Source organism: Rhyacophila brunnea, unplaced genomic scaffold (genome assembly GCF_057557595.1).
Source record: "Rhyacophila brunnea isolate RB1 unplaced genomic scaffold, BYU_Rbru_1.0 scaffold_18, whole genome shotgun sequence".
Taxonomy (NCBI): Eukaryota; Metazoa; Arthropoda; class Insecta; order Trichoptera; family Rhyacophilidae; genus Rhyacophila; species Rhyacophila brunnea.
In genome coordinates, this window is record NW_028232837.1 from 18,255,184 (window position 1) to 18,276,451 (window position 21,268).

Below are 21,268 nucleotides of genomic sequence, written 5' to 3' on the forward strand. Positions count from 1 at the left end.
TATATACTTACTATAGTATCCAGCACATATTATTATTTATGTTAGGTTAGTCAGTCGCCATAAACCAAGAGTTTCACAGTAGTCATGGTTTATGACTAATTTGATGAAGGACAAAAAATACAGAATCCCCTAAATATCTTTAAATAAGTACCAATATTGGATGCGCGTTGCGATTACCTGACAAACTTTAATACATATTTAAAAATTCCCGACCATGTCCGATCTTAATAAGATCATGTGGGCCTCCACAGAGTGGAGGTTTGTGTTAACAGATTTTGTTTTTACGAGAAATGGATGTAAGCCACTTGCTCAACCTATTGGGTCTCATACACAAATTGAAAAACAATATGTGTACCTGTCAAATCCAGAATTCGAACATTGGACCCACGATGCTGTAATAGTAATAGTTTAAGTATTTACCCAGGAAGTACGCAGTTTCCAATATTTTTGTGTTCGGCGTTTAGGTTTGAAGAGGCGTGTGTCGTGAGTTTATTTTGCGGTTGGCTCAAACAATTTCATCCATATTCGAATTCATTCCTTCACCGATTGTTCAATTCACCGCAAGCACACAATGGTTTGAGTGAATGGGAAACAACCATTCCTCATACAAAATTTTAAGATACCATTATCATAAAATATCACCATTATTTAATAGATATTATTTACCTATTGTATTCAAAATCACTCATTATGTTTAATTCTGATGACTTTCTTTTTCAACTCCTTATTTTTCCACTATTCATTTCAAGATATTTAATTACGTACACCAACATGTTCACGACAAAAGTAAACTTCGTTGTTTTCAAACAACCATAATATTAAAATTGTTCATTCGTAACTAGCTCGCTCTGTTGCCATTTAAAAGAAGTCTTTCCCATTTTTTTACAATGTATAAGTATAATGTGGCCAATTTATTTTTTTCCATCAATATTAAACTATTTGTCATCTATCTTAAATATTATATATATATACTTATTGCACTCGCTATTCTTTGGTGTCAAGCTATTCTTCGGTGTTAAGTGAAAATAATTACAAGATAAAAAGAACTTTTTAGATACAACGTTTTTAAATTTTCTGTTGAAGCGTGATATATTATAAACTTGACTTGACTAGCTTAAACGATCAAAAAAAATTGTACTTGAATACTGAAATGTCATTTTGACCTTTCTTATTGATTTCAATAGTAACGCACGTATATTTTAATAATTTAGTTGCTAGGACCCCAGACCCCTAGCAACCAATAATAATGTTTTACTTTTTACGGATTTCTTATTTGTCCGGTGGTTGTTTATCCGGTACAAATCTTGCAAACGATTTTTTTAACTAACTTCCCAACTAGCTAGACATTTTAAACTTTTAGAATATATCAGAACACGAAGCCAATACATTTTTTAAATACTTTTAGCCATCTTTAAGTAAAATTGAATTCATTTTTACTTAATTATGTTTTGTATGAAAAGTTATTTCTGAAAAAATCCGTAATCCAATCCACGGGGTCTGGGATCCTAGCAACTAAATTATTAATATATACATGCGTTACTATGGAAATCAGTATGAATGTCAAAATGACATTTCAGTATTATTTATATCAAGTACATTTTTTTGATCGTTTTAGCTAGTCAAGTCAAGTTTACATGATTCAAAAGAAAATTTAAAAACATTGTACTTATATAAAAATTTCTTTTTATCTTGTAATTATTTTACCTCAAGTGCCAATGTGACATGTTGCATCATTATTTACCGAATATTGTATGTAGAATTTATAATCATATGTAAAACATTGATGACAATTTACTCAATACATAATTAGATTATTTTAATATTCATGTATATTTACTTGTAATACTGAAGAACGAATCTCGTTCTTTTCATGTCAATAACGAAATGCACAAAACTTCTAACACGTGATAAAAATAATTGACAACACTGACACAAAAAGGCTTATCGGTAAAATAATGGCATAACTAACGTTCGCCAAATCGTTACGTATGAAATACTGATATTTAATTAACTCTGCCCAGACTTTTTTGTAATTCTATGAACCCTATTAAATCCTTCCAGGAAATTTATAAATCCAATCAATCAATTTTTTCAAATTCAGATTTATTTGACATGACAATAATATTACTTACATATTATGTAAGTACTTTATTTCGTTGCAAAATATGTAGTTTAATCCCCATACTGCATTCAATTTGAAATTACGTATTTTAGTTATTCATTCACTTGCATGACGGGAGGTAGTTAATTTAATTATATATATATATAGAAAGATATATCTGTAAAATGATAATTTTGAATTTATGAGCTAAAAAAGTCCTTTGTTTTCTTATTCGTAACGATATTATTTGATAATGTGTTTCATATTCTCCATATTATCGTGCCGCCCTAGAGGATGACAGCTACCATTAGGGCGATCTTAGCTTTGTCACTCGTACCAATCACGGAGGTTCTTAAGCCACAAAATGTGGCATCGTCCTCTGCTACCGTTGATTTTTCCTTGGATGACAAGTTGGGTAATGCTATACTTTTATCCTCTCATAGTGTGGGCGAGGTACTGTAGTTTTCTGGTTTTGATACTACGCAGAACTGCTCGGTCCTTTCACTAATTCATAACTGCAACATGTGTCACTCAGTCAGTCCAATTAATTTTGAGAATGCTTCTATACAGCCACATCTCGAAAGCTTCAACTCTCTGTGACATCTCTTGATGTAGCGTCAATACTTTCATACCATCGAAAAGAATTGAGAGAACATAATGTAATAAACCAATTCGATTTCATTTCGTAGTTAGTTTTGACCACATATTAATTACTTATTAAATCACATTAACCCTGCACTCGAAATGGAAAATTTTACGAACCGGATCGTTCGATAATTTTACAAAAATATTTACATAGATACATATTATTATTACATAGATATATATTATTTATAATTTTATGTGTATTTTATAATAAATAAGTGTGTTAGATTCTTTGTTATATGGCTTGTCTACCTCAGACGGTCAAATTAATTTTTCCACAAAACAGAGCGCTAATATTGAGAATTTTATAAATCCAAACGGCTCTCTGAGGCGCTCAGGTCCATATCGAGCCCTGCATTAATCAAAATACTACAACAATTTGTAAAGAAAACCGAAGACCACAGTAACAAAAAAAGTCCATAGTAATTTATAGTTCCACTAAAATAACTTTAATTCAAGCTAAGACACATTTAAAACATCCTAAAGGATGTGCAGTCTTCCAGAAAGTATTTATAGAGTAGGATATCATCCAGTCCGGGATGATAATCTACAATACATGATGTAGGTTTCAACTATATAAATATAATACAACATTTTATAAATCATATCTGTCGTCGGTATCGAAATTTAATAATTTTTCGCAAGTATAAAAATATCATAAATAAAATTGGCTTGTGTTACGCTACATCTATAAGTTGTGTTGGTAATATCAGTACCTTGATATATTATAAAGCTGATCGTTTTACCTAGGCGGAGCTTGGAACACCTCCAATGATATACATATTAGATTTTATCCGCACGAGTCACAGCCGGACCGATAATGTGCTCCCAAGAGACATTACGGTGATGTGATGTATATTTTATATATGAAATCTTATTGTTTAATATTGTTTATGCTTTTATTTTCTATTCTCTTCTGGATGTAATGTTTATTGCATATTTTTATTTAACTTGCTTGATTATAACTATCTAGTTACTTTTATATTTAAATAAATAAATAAAACACTCAACCGGAAAGATGTGAGGTTCGAGTTGCATTTTTAATATAGCTCCCTTTTTTCTAATATATGTATTTTTTGGGGTTTTCCAAAATCCTATATTTCAATCATTTCATTCACTAAAGACAATATGTTTTGTTAATATTTAATACATGTGAGCCAGGTTATTTTATTTTACCATTAAAAAGTTATTTGACAAGTTTCCAAAAGTTTTCTAAGAGTGGATGGTTTGTTTTGTTATCAATAAAATGTTTAATTCGTAATATTCCAGGAGGCTGTTCTTCATTCGGCCACTCGTGCTTCGGGGGCCACGGCAAGAGGTCAGAGGGACGCGCCGCGACGCCTTTCATCGGCGGCGACGGCCAAGAGGAAGTGGCGGCGCCGCGGACGGGCTATCCTCGCATTTCCGGCGACGCCATTGCACCGGAAGACGATATCATACCGGTCAGGAGCGGAGGTGAGATGATACTGCGAATGGAAATCTATTCAACTATTGTTTTATAATATCAGCACTCATATAAAATACTATTTTCCGACATTTAATTGAACATACATATCCACTGGTATCGCGCCAATATTCTACATAGGTGGTCAACCACCCTTTCTCATCTGGTATGTCGTAGTGGCCCTCTTTGGTGGCTGGGCATCTACCATCCTTGAGTTACTATCGCCTTACTTTCACATGTGAGATTATCTGGGATGGTATCATCGTACAATGCATAATATAGTGATTATTTCTCTCTCGCTATGCGCTTTCTTTCTCGCATATGGCCCTTGTCAGTAGTTTCCTTTCAAAGATGTTCATTATAATCTCAGCTTTTTCAGCTCAGCCCAGCAGCCCAACTTACAGATCAATCAATGGTCAGGGTTATGTATTACTATAATATTTTAGTTTTCTTTAAGAATAGTATGGATCAGAAGTGTCACTATACACTATTTATAGTAGTAACTATTTGTTTTTCCAGAAAAATTCCTCTACTAACTTATGCATTATCATAATTTTACTCAATATACTCCCTTATCTGTGCTTATTAGTGTGTATGACGTATAAAATCAGCGTTTATAAAATCCCATTTTAACAATAATATAATTTATAGATGTCAATTCAACTATAAGCATCTCCGTTTACTTACTAATAAATTTGATACACGATGAAAACGTATTACCGATTAATTACTGATAATAAATTATCCCAATTCATTATCTATAACTCTCACAAAATTAACTATCTCTCTACTGACTTATTTTCACTCTTATTAATGTCCAGCTACATCTATCTCATAGTTTTCGAGTAGCTTTAGCCATGTTTCCATTATCTCATAATACCCTAATTACAGGAAAATATGAATGAATTGTCACATGAATGACTTATATGGATAAAATAATGTAACATGACATTATTGGATTGCGTAACTTAATAAATAATACAGACAAATATGTCATATTTCACCGGGTGATACGGGTAGTTAAGTATACATAATATTATGAGAGACCTCAGTTTCTTCTATAATTCTGTTACAAAATTATATGAAAAAACGTTGTACCTCAAATGGAACAACTTGAAATGGAAAATATTGGCATTCAATTGAATGACACTACAATACATGGTTTGGAAAAGGTTTAATTTTGCGTTACATACTGGTTAACAAGATTGCTTTATTTAGGAAGCTCATATTTTTTCTGCGTGGGTTCTTATTAAAGGAAAAGTTAATATTAACAACAACATAAGTAGTCAAAATTTTAAGGATCAAAATGTTGTAGCCAATGATGGAAAGTCTCATTAAAGAGCCAAACTTTGCATTACGGCCAGAGGTTTCTTTTTAGAAATTATTTTTCAATGTTTATGATAAAAAAAATATAAAGGTTTGAGAAAAGTTATTCGTCGTCGGGCCCTGGTAACTGAAGATCATTTTCTAGATGATTTGACCATCTGACAGCTTTGTATATGGCTTTGATCACTGTCATCTTTAGATTAATAAAGCCTGAGCATAAATTTTTGCACAAGCAACGAGTGGTCCACTTTTCAGCTGTCAAATTCAGATCCCAGATTGCTTGACATATTGATTCGCCCTTTCTCGTTTCAAATTGAATCAAATATATTAACTATCAGTGTTATTTATAAATAATATAAATTCCTGTTATTCATCAGCTGTCAAAGTCAGACTAGTCCTTCACACAAAAACCGGTGGTAATATCGATTTCCAAAAAATATGTAGCATTGATCTATGCATTACAATTGTAGAAAGTGTATTAATGCTAGTGTATTATTTATCATTTAACTCGTCTATTCAAATCAAACCATTCTCTGTGTCAAGACTTACTTTGATCGTCACTTTCAATTATTAATAACACAGAACCACTAAATCAGATGAACTCCAAGGTTTTCAAGATATATTAAAACAATCTGAAAGAATACTCCAACAAGTTAACACGACAGACTCATCAGTATGAATACTCTATAGATAATGACAGGTCATCCATAGATAACGGGAGGGGCGAAAAGTAGGACTAGTCGTGTAATGTATCGGCTTTCTTCTTTAGTGGGCAATGCTTTGATCCATCCCTGTCGACAGTCTTCTCTGCGGGCTATATATCCAACGAACTAAATAGCCGACACAAGCAGATTGATGAAAGTCTGTCTCGAACCTGGATTTCGTTGATTATGTAGTCATTGGTGTGTTGATCATTCACGGGCTTCTGAACATACACATCCAGCACCACATTTCAAAAACGTCTATCCGCTGCCGTCGAAGTCTATAGACAGTACTTACTAGATACATGTTTTTGTTAATTTACAATTTTAAAACCTTTAATAATGAATATGTATGTATCTAAAAACATTAAAACGAAAAATATTTTTTTTATTTTATAAAAGATAAACTCACAATTTAAAAAAACTTTACAAAATGGAAATTTGTTAAGGGGACGTTCTTCAGAATTGGCCTTGAGAATTGAAAATATGATTTTTTACATGTGGTCCATAATATCTGGTCTACTAGTTAATATAAAAAGGTCGCGTCAAAGTTGTTTGTGTCAATAAACTTGCCCACGACTCGATCGACTCATATTTCACATTTATTTTGTCAGGGCTGTCGAAGACATAAATCATTAATATTTATACTTTTAAAATTTTATTTATAATATATATTATTTAAGTTTTGTGCATCTAATGCAGGGTCCACACTGGCAACCTCGTTAGATTTTACAATAATTATGATAATTATCGTAAAATTTCTTAAGCAATTATGGTAATTATCGCAAAATTTAATGAGGTTTGTTGCCAGTGTGAACTTGTTGCCAGTGTGGAAATGGCATAATATCCACTGTGGTTTACGTAGTGGCATGGACCTGGGGGGTTAACTAATTCAAGAAGTCAACACCCATGATAGATTTTTTTCCAGTTTTGGTTGCAAGATATTCCAAAACTCTTCTGTAAAATACGTTCCCGATTTTATAAATGGAAATTTCTCGGTGCACATAGTAAACAAATCTACAAATAAAAAAGACCAGAAGGAACATACTGATTCATCGCAGTAAAATCTGGCAATCAAATTCGCCATTTTGAAAAGCGACGATTTTGCGTAAACAAATATCACGTGGTCTGTACGTGTGCGGCAAACTTCGAATGTGTTTGTAATTTTGTGTATTTTATGTTTGTGTATCACGCATTGTCGGCCATATTTGCCGGCCTTTCTGACTGCCGTGATTTGTACACATCTTCCTTCCTGTCTTTTTTTATTCGTAGAAACAAACAGTATTTTCTATTAGTTATATGAAGTTGACCTTGAATCTTTAATAAAATAATAAGTACACAATTAAAAGATTTTGAAATAGAAAAAACACGTTTCCAAGCTTTCAGCCGTATTCACTCATGAATGTCATTTAGATAAGTAGGTATATACACATTTTGATGTTATCTTGCAAAGTCAACAGTTATCTGTTCTTTATACTATAATAATATGTACATGCGAATGTAATGTTTTCAAATAATTGATATGGATTATATACCATCGTATTATTTTCTCTAAATCATAAACATACTATAATAGTATTTGAGTATCAACCTATGTTCAATTTGAATTTGGTTATAATAATAATATACCCGTAGATATATCAATAGTATGTTTGCTACGAAATCCGCCCAAGTTATCAGTATGTACTTGCACAGGTTTGATTAAAAACTATGATGAAATTAACATTTTGACAGCCCTGTTTTCTGATCGGCGGATGTTTATCAAAATAATAATTTTCGGCGGCCGACAATATCAATAATAATAATAATGTTTCTTGAAATAAAATCTCCGATGATTAGTGATTTTTGCGAAGAGATCGATTTAAATTAACGTGCTAACGACGCCGAGGTCCTATGTATACTAAATTATAATTGAACATCGGCTCTTCAGCCCCCTCTTAAGGAATGTCATCTTATTTAATATTACATACTATTATTTTATGAGCATGTTTATTATTAAAATTTAGTTTATTTTTAAGCTAAGTTAAGTTAAGTTTTCTCTAAGGTACAGTTAATATTTTTGACTAATTCATAGTTCTAATATCGTCACTGTTCTGGCAGAAGACACTAATTCGAAAAAATTACATATTGAGTTAGTACCAAAATGTTCTTTATTTCAAACTTTACCGTCTGGAAATCTTCTTAATAAATAAACAGTATTTATTTTAAAGTCATCCTTTTTACGATTACTTAATAAACTCACATGATAGACCATTATTTCAAACATTTTAACAACTTCAAAGTCAAATTACTCAAAACTAGTATTCTCCAGTTAGTGTGTTCTGCCAGAACAGAGATGATATTTTTTACAAAATGTAAAGGTATACTCATAGCTTGAAATCTTTTTCAGTACGGTCAAAATATTGAATCTCAATTTGATAAAAATAAAAATGATTTCAAGTTAAACACATTTTCATGTAAATTATCAAAGAAAAAAAAATCTAGAATAGCAACCTTCATGTTTGTCCACCAGGTGCCTCCAGTTGGTGAATCTTTAAACAGATGATGATATTTTATAACCACTCTGTACGCAAATAATTTCGACAACTACCTGTATCTGCTTCAGCCACCAGTGAACCATATGCCCAATAAAACGTGACTAATTATTATCAATCAAATTAGAGTATTCATTGACATGTATTGTATCATTTCAGGATTTATGGACAGTAGCGATGAGTCTATGAATATACCTGAGGAACTTAAGCTACGTCTTTCACCATTCTTGAGGCACTGGGTAAAGTATTACACATATTTATCACTCACCTTTTCAATGCTGGCACATATCACATGTATAATATAATCATATATGACGATAACAAGTCAAAAAAATCACAAAATAAGTCATATAATAAGTCACAGCGGAGCTGAAAGGCATCAAAAATATTTAATATAATATGGCCCATATAACATCATTTTCAATTGTATTTAATTAATATTTTGACTGTTTAAGTTAATAAATTTGAGGCTGTTAATTTCAAAGTCGGTAACCTCCATTTTTCGCGATTTTGAGATAATCGCAAAAACCGTCAAGTACATTTAGGACTGCAAATAAAATATTTTATTTTTGCAAACATATTTCTACAACAAAATATCAATAAAAAACATTAAAATTATGTCGTAAAATATTAAAACATGGCAACTGATGACTACAGTAAATTACGTTGAAATCAACGTCTTGTTTAATTATAAATAACTAACAAATGAAGCTGAATTTGATAATTTATGAATATCCATACGATGGAAAAGTATTTACTAAATCAGAATTAGGTAATATATTAAATTATATAAAATGGACGTTACTTATTATTTATACACCATCATAATATGTACTTTCGGTTCATTTTTACATATAATTTAAAGTTTTTTTTTAAATAATAAAAGACCTTGTACCAAGTTAAATTTGAAGCCACATCAATCGCGTTACATGCAAGAACTTTTTCTCAAATATAGTTCAATCTATTTTGGCTTTTTAAAATTATGTCAAATCAAAATACATTACTAACACACGTTACAAGTGTCTTGGTTCACCCTAGATTAACTATACCTATCATTCATTTCTCGTCAAAACAAAAATCTGTTAATACAAACCTACACTCTGTGGAGGCCTACAATAATTATAACCTTTTTAGGATCGGACATGGTAAAAAAAAGTCGAACAAGTGTACCCATGGTGGAAGAGTTGAAAAAATCCGGCTCTAAATTAGTGGGTCGCGGGTTCAAATCCTGCATCTGGCAAGTTTACGTTTATTTTCAATGTACATTAATTGTACCCAGTGCAAAAGGGAGTAATGGCTAAGTGAATTGCTATAATATTCGTTGTAAAAAAAGCTTTGCACTCTGTGTAAACCTATATGCTTTGATTGAGACCGAAAATGGTTATTTACTTTGTTTAAGTAAAGAATGGCACTAACCACAGAATGCTTTGATAGAAGATTATTAACACCCAGCCAGATAATTAAAATTCCGTAATGGCGGTTATAAAATAGCATCATATTATAATAATTTATCATTAGTCTATTTATTTAGAGTCTAAAATTAATGCTGTATTATATGTGTATTTTACATATCTCAAGTAAATTCTGATTAATTTGTTTAAGATTATATAGTATTTTAAATGTTGAAATAAATATTAGTCTGATTTATCTGAATTATCACACCATATTTAAGGCAATATTGATGAAATCTTACCACTAATAGCATGGAGGTCTAAGGAATAGCTATAAATTTTATAAACGATTTTACGATAACCAATATACAGTAATAAGACTAATAAGTATAAATTAAATTAACAGTTTTGTGATTTTCGGCCATTAAGTTAAACGCTAACGTACCACAAGTTACGTTGGTCATATCCCCTTATAAAATATTAAATTAAAAATAAGCATTGTTTTATAATATAATATTGCAGTCAAAATAGAGAATATTTTGCCACAAGCAACATTATCTTAATATGACTACCTACTAGTTTGTGTGATAAAATAAAAATTCTAATTTGTTCAAGGGTACCTTGAAATAACATTTTTTTCCAACGATGTTTACCGTATGTGAATTAAAAATTAAAATACAATAAAACGCATGTTGAAAAAATCTCTTATTATGTTTTAAATTTGGATAGCCACATGTTAGATAATATAATATCTGTGGCGAAGGGTCGATGTTGGCTGTGGAGATTACACTAAACTTTGTGAGTCATACTTATTTGTTTTCATTGAACTAAGAAAACACATTGCAAATTACATTTGTTAGTTTTTAAAATTAAAATAAACCCTGCCGAAAGGAATCCATAATAAAGTAGATATTAGATAAAACATATTCTTATATCTATAAAATAATATATGAAAGAGAGGGGCTTAAGAAGAGCTTAATCAAATTTTAAAAACCATATGTTATTATTGTGTTCTTAATTTAATTACAACAAAATAAGTATCTCTGACAAAGTGTGCATTATTTTTGTCGGATTTCCACACTTACCTCTACTATTATAGTTTGGTCTAGATAGGGTTTAATTGAAAAAAAAACTAATAAGTACCTTCTACAATTTGTATTCTTAGTTTCATGGAAAAAAATGAGCATTACCGATAAAGTTTAGTGTGCACTATTTATGTTGAACCTTCACAAGTTTGCCAGTGAGAGATATAAAATAAAGTGACTTTAATTAATAACAGAAGTCAATGGTGAATAATTTATACATATATATAATATGTAAAATTAAATTCATCTTTTTATCTTGTATTCACCTATGAACTTAAACCAGGAAGTTATACTGATTTTTTTTGTTTTTTTTTTTCAGCTGATTTCATACCGGCGTTCTCAACAAAACAACGATGGTGGATATTCTCTTAACAACAACTTGATCTAAACCAAAGCCGCATATAATAAATAATAAATTGAATACTTGACGATTATGAAAATAGCACGGATAATTTTAATTTTCAACACTTCATAGATTAATACATGGTTTATTTCGCGTTGTATATAAATTATTATTATATAAAATCTAGTCATGGCACAAAAAACAGATTGAATCGAGAAAAAACTGGTTTTATTTGTATATAATTAAATCAATAAATAAATAAATAAATCATCTAAGTCATGTATTTTTATCATTTTATTATGTCAGACTTTAATGTTAAATTAATATTTACAGAAAGAATCCAGAAATACTGAAAATAATTATATAAAATTGTAGTAAGAATAGTATTTAAAAGATGGCAATTGTTTGAAAAGAAATAATTTATGTCAGTATCATTTGATTTTCAATAAAATATTATTTTTAATGTATGAACGCTGTTTTTAATTATTTTTTATTAAAAAAATAAATACAATTAATATCTAATAATTAACTTCTGAATATATACTAATGTATTATACACTAGTGTATGAATGATAAAAAATGGCTTCTTTTTTTTAAACGGAAGTATATATACTTTATCTCACGAATGCGTAATCCTACTTATCCAGGTATGATAAAAAAAGTATCAAAGTACGATGTACTTGTATTTAAGCAACACTTGAAAAGCATCTTCTACAAAACAGACATCATAAAAATTATAATACTCGGAAGCCTGGTGACATGAAAAGCTTTCTGATCTCATTTAAGTGCAGCGTGCTGCGTGAGATCTTCGGACCCATCAACGACACACATTCAGGGTGATATAAAAATACAACAACAAACTGTACGTTCTATATAAGATCTCGTACAATTCATCAAATTCTACAGTTTTAGATGATGGATAAGATGAATGAGTACCAAAGAAACTTAACATTCAGGAAAGTAAACGAAAACCTGATCGACCACATTTAAGGTGGAGAAATATTACCACATTGGATTTAATTATCTTCGCATACTTATAAGTTACCCTAAACTGGAGAGATACTGATTTGTACAAACCAGGATGTACGTAGAGAGCTCTAGGAAAAAGTAGATTTATAATGAATAATTTTACTAGGTTTTTGAGTTATATTGTCGGTTTTTTCTGCTGCCACCTCCGTCCACACAGCAGAAATTAACGACAAATTTCAATAATTGTATTGCTTTTCATAAGATTACATTTTGTAAGTCAAGTCGTGTTGCCGATTTTCAGTGTTGTCAACTCAAGTCAGACCACTACTTAAAAAATGCACATATTGCGCGGACAATGGTGTAGGGACATACATCCGTGAGATAAAATATAATTCCCATTTACTAATCTATTCCTAGGTGTATTAAATGTATATTTTTTGTGTAATAATTATATTAAATAGTTAGAAAAATGTTAAAATTATTAAACGAATTCTAGGCTGGTGTTTGTTCACATTGATGTGTAATAAAAATTAGACAGAATATAAAAAAACATATTATATTTTTACGTAGTGAAGAAACACTTTTATTTTATTTTTCTGAACGTAGTACTTATTCATATTAGAAAAAATACAAACGCTATAATGTAACACATATTATTAAGAAATTAATAAATATAAAATTTAATTATTTACCGTTAGAGTATACAATATACATACATTCTAGGGTAGTTATTACTTCCCCTCAATGTGTTAATGCTTTAATTAGGTAGCTTTATTTTGTTTTAAAAAGTTTCTATATTTAAAGATAATTTGCAAACATTTGTTTTACCAATGCCTCTTATAATAATAATATCATGTAATTTTTATCATTGTGAACAGATATAAGAATTCTGCTTATAATTTGACAATATGTATACTTAATAATTATTTGAAATAAACAATCTTTGCATTATATTTTTTGAAAACTTCTTGATTATTTTATCCATTATTTCAGCTTTTGGGAGTGTACCCAGTAAGAAAAAGGGACGAAGGGCTCTTATAATGAGCTCTTCTTGGTTATGTATATTTAATGAATGCAATAATATATATATATATATATATATATATATATAGGTATAGATCGCACAACCAGAGTTGAGGCGGCCGAATTCTCACACAGATGCATTCAAAAAAGGAACAGGCTGTAAAAGAATACTGTTTTGTTCAGAAATTCACCAATACACACAATCTTTCGTATCTGTGTCGCACCAACTCTGGCCGAGAGACCTATTAGTACAAACTACTCATTGTATCAGTTACCCCAGCAACAGTATCTACACAATAAACAGAGCATCGAGAAAAATTATTCCCGTCATCGCTTCGTCTCACTCTCGACATTCCATAAATATACACCACACTACGTGTACTAAATGCATTACGATTACGTTACGTGAACGCACGTGACCACGCATTAAACTCCACGAATAAAAATTGTACAATATTATTTTACTCAATATTTAAAATATTATTAGACAGATGCTCCCATGCAGTATTAGCAAAATTTGCCAAAATGTATCAGATCAACTCTATCAGGTCACCTCACGCCTATCACACCACATTGCCAACCGCACGCGTGAAAGATTTTTTTCTGAAAATGTATACATTCTTGAGCCACGTGCCTTCGTGTATTTTCATTCTTAGTGGTTTGCAAGAGAGCTTTAATTGGCACAAGGTTTTTGTAGGCTATTAGTCTTTAATATTGAATGTTCTGATGGTTCTAACATGTGAGCTCACATAATGTATTGGTAATGTCTTTCTAGCATTATATGTCATTATAAAGATATACCTGCCGCATTAAGTAACCTGATAAATACATTTATTATGCTTCTATCACAGTGAGTATATATATATATATATATATTGTTTCAACTAGTGTTGTATGAGAATTAACTTTTCCTGTCAAAATTAATTTAATTACAAAATTAAATTAGACATTGATACAAAAACTACATGGATAGAAAGAATCCTCTAAACTATGGTGCCCGACATGACTTTAACCTGCAACCATCGGATTCTGGCCAGTGTACTTTACCAATATAGTCACCTGTTCCCTATCTAATTACGACGAAATCAACTAATAGACATTGTTGAACACTTTTACAAATTTTTCGAATATTGGCGACTGACTTTTGTGGCTTGATTCATTATACCAATAATAGGTTCTCACAACCAGCGTTATAATTTCTCAATATTTTAGCCTTAACTTATTTGCACTTGCTAAAAATTTAATTAAATATTATTATATTATACCTACATATAAAATCAGGTACGCCTCGTCTATATGTGCATTGCATTGCGTATCTTTATCCATATTTCCTTGACTTTTCAAACTCGTTGCAGAGTCTGCCTCGAACTAACGTTGGTCAGAGTAAAAAAGGTAATTGTATACTTCATCAATTGTGATAACTAGAGATACCAGATTCAATATCGGATTTCACAAAATGTCATCAAAATCTTGTGAAATAAAATATCAGTTTATTCTTATATATTATATAAAACAATGTGAACTCTTACAATCCTCTAAATTTTCAATAAAATACGTGGTACAACTAGACCCCTATGTCTCCTCAGTGAAATTGAATTAAACGAAACTATATTTTTTTTCAATAGATGGTACCAATATAATATTATAGTAGATCACATCTTGAATAAGTATACGAGATATACGAATAAAACTAATTCCCCAGTTTTTTTTTTCTCGTTATATTATAAGTTGTATTAATAATAATTATCAAAGATATACAGAGCTACAAAATAAAGAATTATAATTCACGATTCACGAATTATAATTCATTCTGACGTACATCTATTGCACGCTGTCGCTGCACCCCCTGTGTACGAAAATATACCTCACAATAATGCTTTTAGTCCAGTCGATGAGTGCTCAAAAGATGGGTGTAGAGTGCATGGAATATGCGAGAATTTTTCACAGGACTTTGTTAGAAGTAGTTAGTAAGTAAACATACTAAAATTCCCTGCCCCTGGGGGGTAAGCTAAAGGCGGGAGGGGGATTGAAAGGTCCCATTTTTTGGTTTTTCGCTTATATCTCGGAAACGAAGCATGTAGAAAAAAAATGTTTTAAATAAAAATTCTATCTATATTTGTCGAATTCCCAACGGTTTCTGAGATATACGTTATTGAAAATCTAATATTATATTTTTAAAATACTACAACTTACTAATATGCATCAGTCTCGAGGATTGTTAAGCCAAGTTAAACTATTATTAACTGTACAGAAAAAACTTAACATTTAGTACATTGATCAAAAAAATGTTAGAAAATCTTGATATTATGATACGAGACAGCTTTTTTCATCTCATTTTGAAACTAATACGTAGGTTCTTAATATATCATCTTATGTGACGCCACAATAAATATGCATTTGTGTAAGTATATATTATCTAAACAAAATAATGCAACTTTTCAGAAAGGTATATGAAAAATACCTAATTAATTACATACCTACATTTATTTTATTTTTATCCGATATCTAATAATTAAGAGTAACATTTTTGTCAACAGTTTCTGTATGGGCTTCTGCATCGCTGGTGTATTTAGTGACAATGGAACCAGTGGATTGAATTAATGAATATTAGCCATTTCTCTTTCTTATTATTTATTAATAAGCCCTCAGAGATGGCAAACAAATATTACGACTAATTAAATCAAGAAGAAAAACGGCAATAAAACACAATATTAACATTGTATAATATGTATTTTAATAGAATATATCTTATTTCACAATCATTTAGAACATTCAATTAATTGGAATTAGTATTATCAAACATTGACCTTTTTCATATTAATAATCGAACAACGACTCGATTATAAATACTGTAACTTTTATTGTTTTTTATATTATAGGTAATTAAATATATAATATATATTCAAAATACAGGCTGATTTCATGATTTTAGTTCTTTAAGGCCCGGATACATAGAATGTTCAATCAAATCTTTGAATTAAAAAAAAATATTTATTTTACAATCAAGATAATTTTCCATTTTTTTTGAATAAGTAGGTACGTAGTACCTAATATGGCTTTCAGAAATCGCATCTCATTATACAATCATTAAAACTTCTCCATATTATATACATTGAGATTATAATATAATAAATCGTTTTAGGATATGGGCATCGTGGCAAATACAGATTCCACAAAGTTCTATTTTATTCAAATTTACCAGTCAATTTACGAACTCCGATATAAATTTTTATCAATTATATTTTACTGAATATTGTTTTGTAAAGAATAAATAAATATATATCGGGCATGTTGACACATGGATGATTTGAAGGAAAAGTGCGATAACCACAGATATCTCATGAAACGAAATGTAAATTAATTTAAAATTTTAGATCGAAGACGTATATAATAAAACTATTTTATGGTATAAAACTATAATATATGAACATTTTTTTAATTATGACATAATTAGAAAAGATAGGGTATCATAATGATATAAAGATCTTTCCTACAAGTTTGCTGATTTTTTATGCAATCCCTAACATGACCCAATTTCTTAATAATTGAGACAATAATTATTATTGACCTATTTAGCACACTTTCTCTATCAAGAAATATTTTATTTATAACTATGTAACAGCAATAAGTAATTACAGTATCTACATAAATATTCATGTATAAAATAACATTGATTTATTATAACAACATTCAATTTAATTAATAATTCCGTTGCTTTCGTAAAAATATACACCCCCATGTCTATCAACAGTATCATAAGCACATTTCAAATTCGGCATTTACTACCCTATGTAATAAACACGTCGAATCCTTATACAAAAAAATAATAATACTCTAAACGTGGAAGTATAAACATAGATCAATAATTGAGATTCGAAGGTTTGAACGAATAAAAGTTTACTAGTGATCAAGTTGAGTTAAGTCTCTTCAAATAATATTCGATTTTAAATTCTACACACCATTGCTAACTGATCACTATTTTCTTTATTTACAAATAAATCAATTCCGTCAACGCATAGAATTTATTTTTTATATGATACGAATTCAACAGTAGAAATATTTCGGAATCAACATCAGGTGTTTCTGAAACCAAAATGTCTAAATTTCACATTGACACGCTGTTTGCTTGTTTTTAACCTGCAATACACATTTCAATCTATACGAAAGTATAAATTTATATTACTTTAACTGGCGTTTACGCGGTAAAACTCCATTAAAATAGAACTTACAAGTTTTAAAGCGATACAATTTTAGATACTGTATTAATTTAAAACCAATTTCTCTCAAGCACCCTCAGTCGAAAGTATTAATTGAGTTACTCAGAAATGGTTGAATATAAGTTAGATAAATCAACTTCAAAATAAAATAGGCGATTATCAATTTTTTTTTACAATATTCTGTAATTTAAAACACGTGTACAAACAATCCATTATAATTAGGCATCTATTTAGCAAAAAAAGGATGTTTATTAATGTTTATAGTATTTGAGTACGATTACTATGAAAATAACAAAGAATTAATTTTATACACCGTGTCAATGGGATATACTCCAATGTCGGGAATAAAATGGATATATTTTATATACAATTACTAATTATGGTAGTTACGTGTTTGAAACCTTTTTAATTATGTCACCTCAACTCGTTTGTCTCTGATACAAATTTCGTTTTTGTTACATACATTAATTGAAATTTTAAAACCTTTAAAATGTCTAAAACGTGAAAATAATTATTTATTTTGTTTATATGCTTAATTGGTTAGTGTATATGGTGTCTCATGAGAGCGTCGGATTTAAATTTCGCGCCATTTTTTATATAAGGTTGACAGATCTAAATAAATTATATTTGATATCCGTCAATCTTGCGATTAGTATATTATATGAAATACTACAATAAAGAAAAACGCACTATTATTGTAAAAAATCATTATGAAAATGAAGAATATTTTGCTGAAACAGTCAAAATAATAATCCAAAAAATCAATTCGAAGATTATTTAATTTTTTTTAGGAAGCTGGTTCGGCTCAACGATATGTTACCCATGCGTTCTCGTAGCGGAAACTCAGTTGAAAGCATTAGCCGCAGTGAGAGAAAATCACCAGAAATCTCAGTGACATCAATTCGTCATCGTTCACAAGAATTAAGCGTTTCAAGAAGCAGCTTACAATCGATCTGCATGCATACAATATCCAACTAATCCAAAAACTCAAACCAGCAGACCAGTTTAAGTGAAGAGAATTTGTTAATTGGTTGGTGGAACATCAACTTGTGACCAACAATTTTGCTAAGAAAATTATCTTTAGTGATGAGGCACATTTTCAACTCAATGGCTACATAAACAATCAAAATAGGTAAGATTGTAGTGCGGAGAAACTAGAGTGATTTAATAAAAGTCAATGCGTCACTGTATTTGGCTGGTGAAGTGATTAATGGTGGACCATAGTTCTTCTAAAATATGGCTCAAAATGCGGTTACAGCGAATAATTTGCATTACAGAACAATGATAACTGATTTTTTTTGCTAGGACTGATTTATTAAAATCTTATAAATGTGCAGTTTCAGCAAAACGACGCAACCCGTCACACAGCGCGTGGAACCATTGAGTTATTACAAATCCGGCGCTCTTATCAGAACACATGTATAATACAATCCAAAATCTACAAGAATAATCCAAAACACTACTAGGCTATGTTCTAAATATATAAATAAAAAAACCCCTAACAACACTAAAAATATATAACATTGAGCAGTATATATTAAAGACAAATTAGAATACTTAAATATTTTTTACAATCTTGTAATACAACATTTAACAAGCACCAAATAATTATATACACACTATCAGTTCTATACGCATACCAATACCAAACAAGTTATAAACCCTCGATTAAATTTTCATAATACATCAGGAAATTTATCTAAACCATGGTCTTAAAAGTTAATTACATATTCCTTAAAATACCAATCACTAAACTTAAGACAATACAACATCAATACTCTTTTGTCCGTTACAATTAATAATGTTATACATTTTATATACGTAACATTTCAAATACATATTCTCATATATTATATAAATAACATACATACACATTTATATAAAATATATTTCAGCTACTTTTTTAAAAATACTTATTACGCTAGAGATATTTCAGTTATGAAAAAATACATTTTGTTTCTACAACAATTGGACACATTTCGTTAATATCTGAGAAATTCAATTTTATCGACATCTATTTCTCATACACTTTTATAATTTAATTCATTTGTATAATCATTCAATTTAAAACATGTAACCACCAATATAATATTATAATCATTATTTTCATTAAATTTCGGATTAATTATTATTATCAATTGATTAATATATGGTAGCCAGTACATTCACATACATAAAGTTATACGCGATCTCGCACATATTATTAACACTCCCGTTACTGACATGTCACCTTAGGGCCCATATAAATACCATACAATGGTCAAAATTGAATAATTTATGGTATCTTTAACAGTAAGTGTCAGACCAATTTTTAGAATTTATAGAAAATATGTAGGTATAAGTATAATACCAGTGTGATGTTTTCTCATCATATAAATCAACATTTCTTGAACACATAAAATATATTATTATTTCCGTAAAATAATATTTTTTTCAAATTCTTCTTTTCTTGACATGTGTATTGTATGTACATCTAATTTAATTGTTATATATTAAATATATTATGTTAACTTTCTATTGGAATTTGTAATTGCAATATTTTTCATTCTATATTTGACATGATAAATAATATATGGATTATAAATATTAACTGTATAATTTCTCAAACTTACTTGCCAAAGATGCATATTTTTTTTTCGACTTTTATACGGCATGTGGGCCCTTAATTCACTGACGCACAACGAGTAACAATAATCTCTCATAGAAATCATAAAAAATCATCTTCTAAATCAAATTTTTTTCAATAAAAACAATATAGCATTCGCTAAATCTTTTAATGCAGTACCGCTTAATTTAAATAATAAAATATATTCTTTTGTAAGTTCAAAGACATCATAACTAAATTAGGATAACCCCTGATACCATTTATAATTAATGTTAGTAATATCATTAGGTATTGATTTTAATAACAAAATTTGGTTGCATTCCCTTGGCAAACTTAATAATAACTCAGATTATTAGTACTATCAATAATTCGCTTGCATCATACACGAATCGATAGTTAAAGTGTTTTTCAAGTAGTAAGTTGTGATGTTAACTCGTGAGTGTCGCATTTTGTTCGAATACTATAAGTAAAGCAAAGTTGTTATTATTCCACGCAAAACTTTTTAATATAATAATTTTGGTATATCACGATATTATCAAGTTTAAAAATACTGACTTAATATTTATGAACACTCACTGTGACAAACGGACGATATTAGGGCGAATCTCACCCCGTCCATTTAAAAAAGCACATTATGTATGTTTTTGATGTTTTACAAAATGATGTTTTTTGAATTAACAGGTTCTTACTTTCTCAAAGCTCATGTACATAAAATATATTTGCATTGAATAACAAATATTGTAATTAATGATTCATAATAATTTTGAATCACCCATTTTTAAGTACCTACATTAATTATATAGGTATGTATATTAAAATAAGCAACCTTTAAATTGACTTTCTTCTAAAATTTTTTCAAAACTCATACACATTATTTTATATTC

At 29.6% G+C, this 21,268-nt stretch overlaps 1 protein-coding gene across 1 annotated transcript in view; it reads left to right on the forward strand.

The window, feature by feature from the left end:
- The window catches only part of LOC147073273 (neuropeptide CCHamide-2-like), an 88,727-nt gene extending 76,941 nt beyond the window's left edge, over window positions 1–11,786 (forward strand). The window contains exons 4-6 of the mRNA XM_085945521.1: window positions 4,016–4,201; window positions 8,911–8,990; window positions 11,547–11,786. Of these exons, the coding sequence (XP_085801647.1) occupies window positions 4,016–4,201; window positions 8,911–8,990; window positions 11,547–11,615 (335 nt within the window). The 3' untranslated portion in view covers window positions 11,616–11,786. The remainder of the gene's footprint in view (window positions 1–4,015; window positions 4,202–8,910; window positions 8,991–11,546) is intronic.
- The last annotated feature ends 9,482 nt before the right edge of the window (window positions 11,787–21,268 follow it).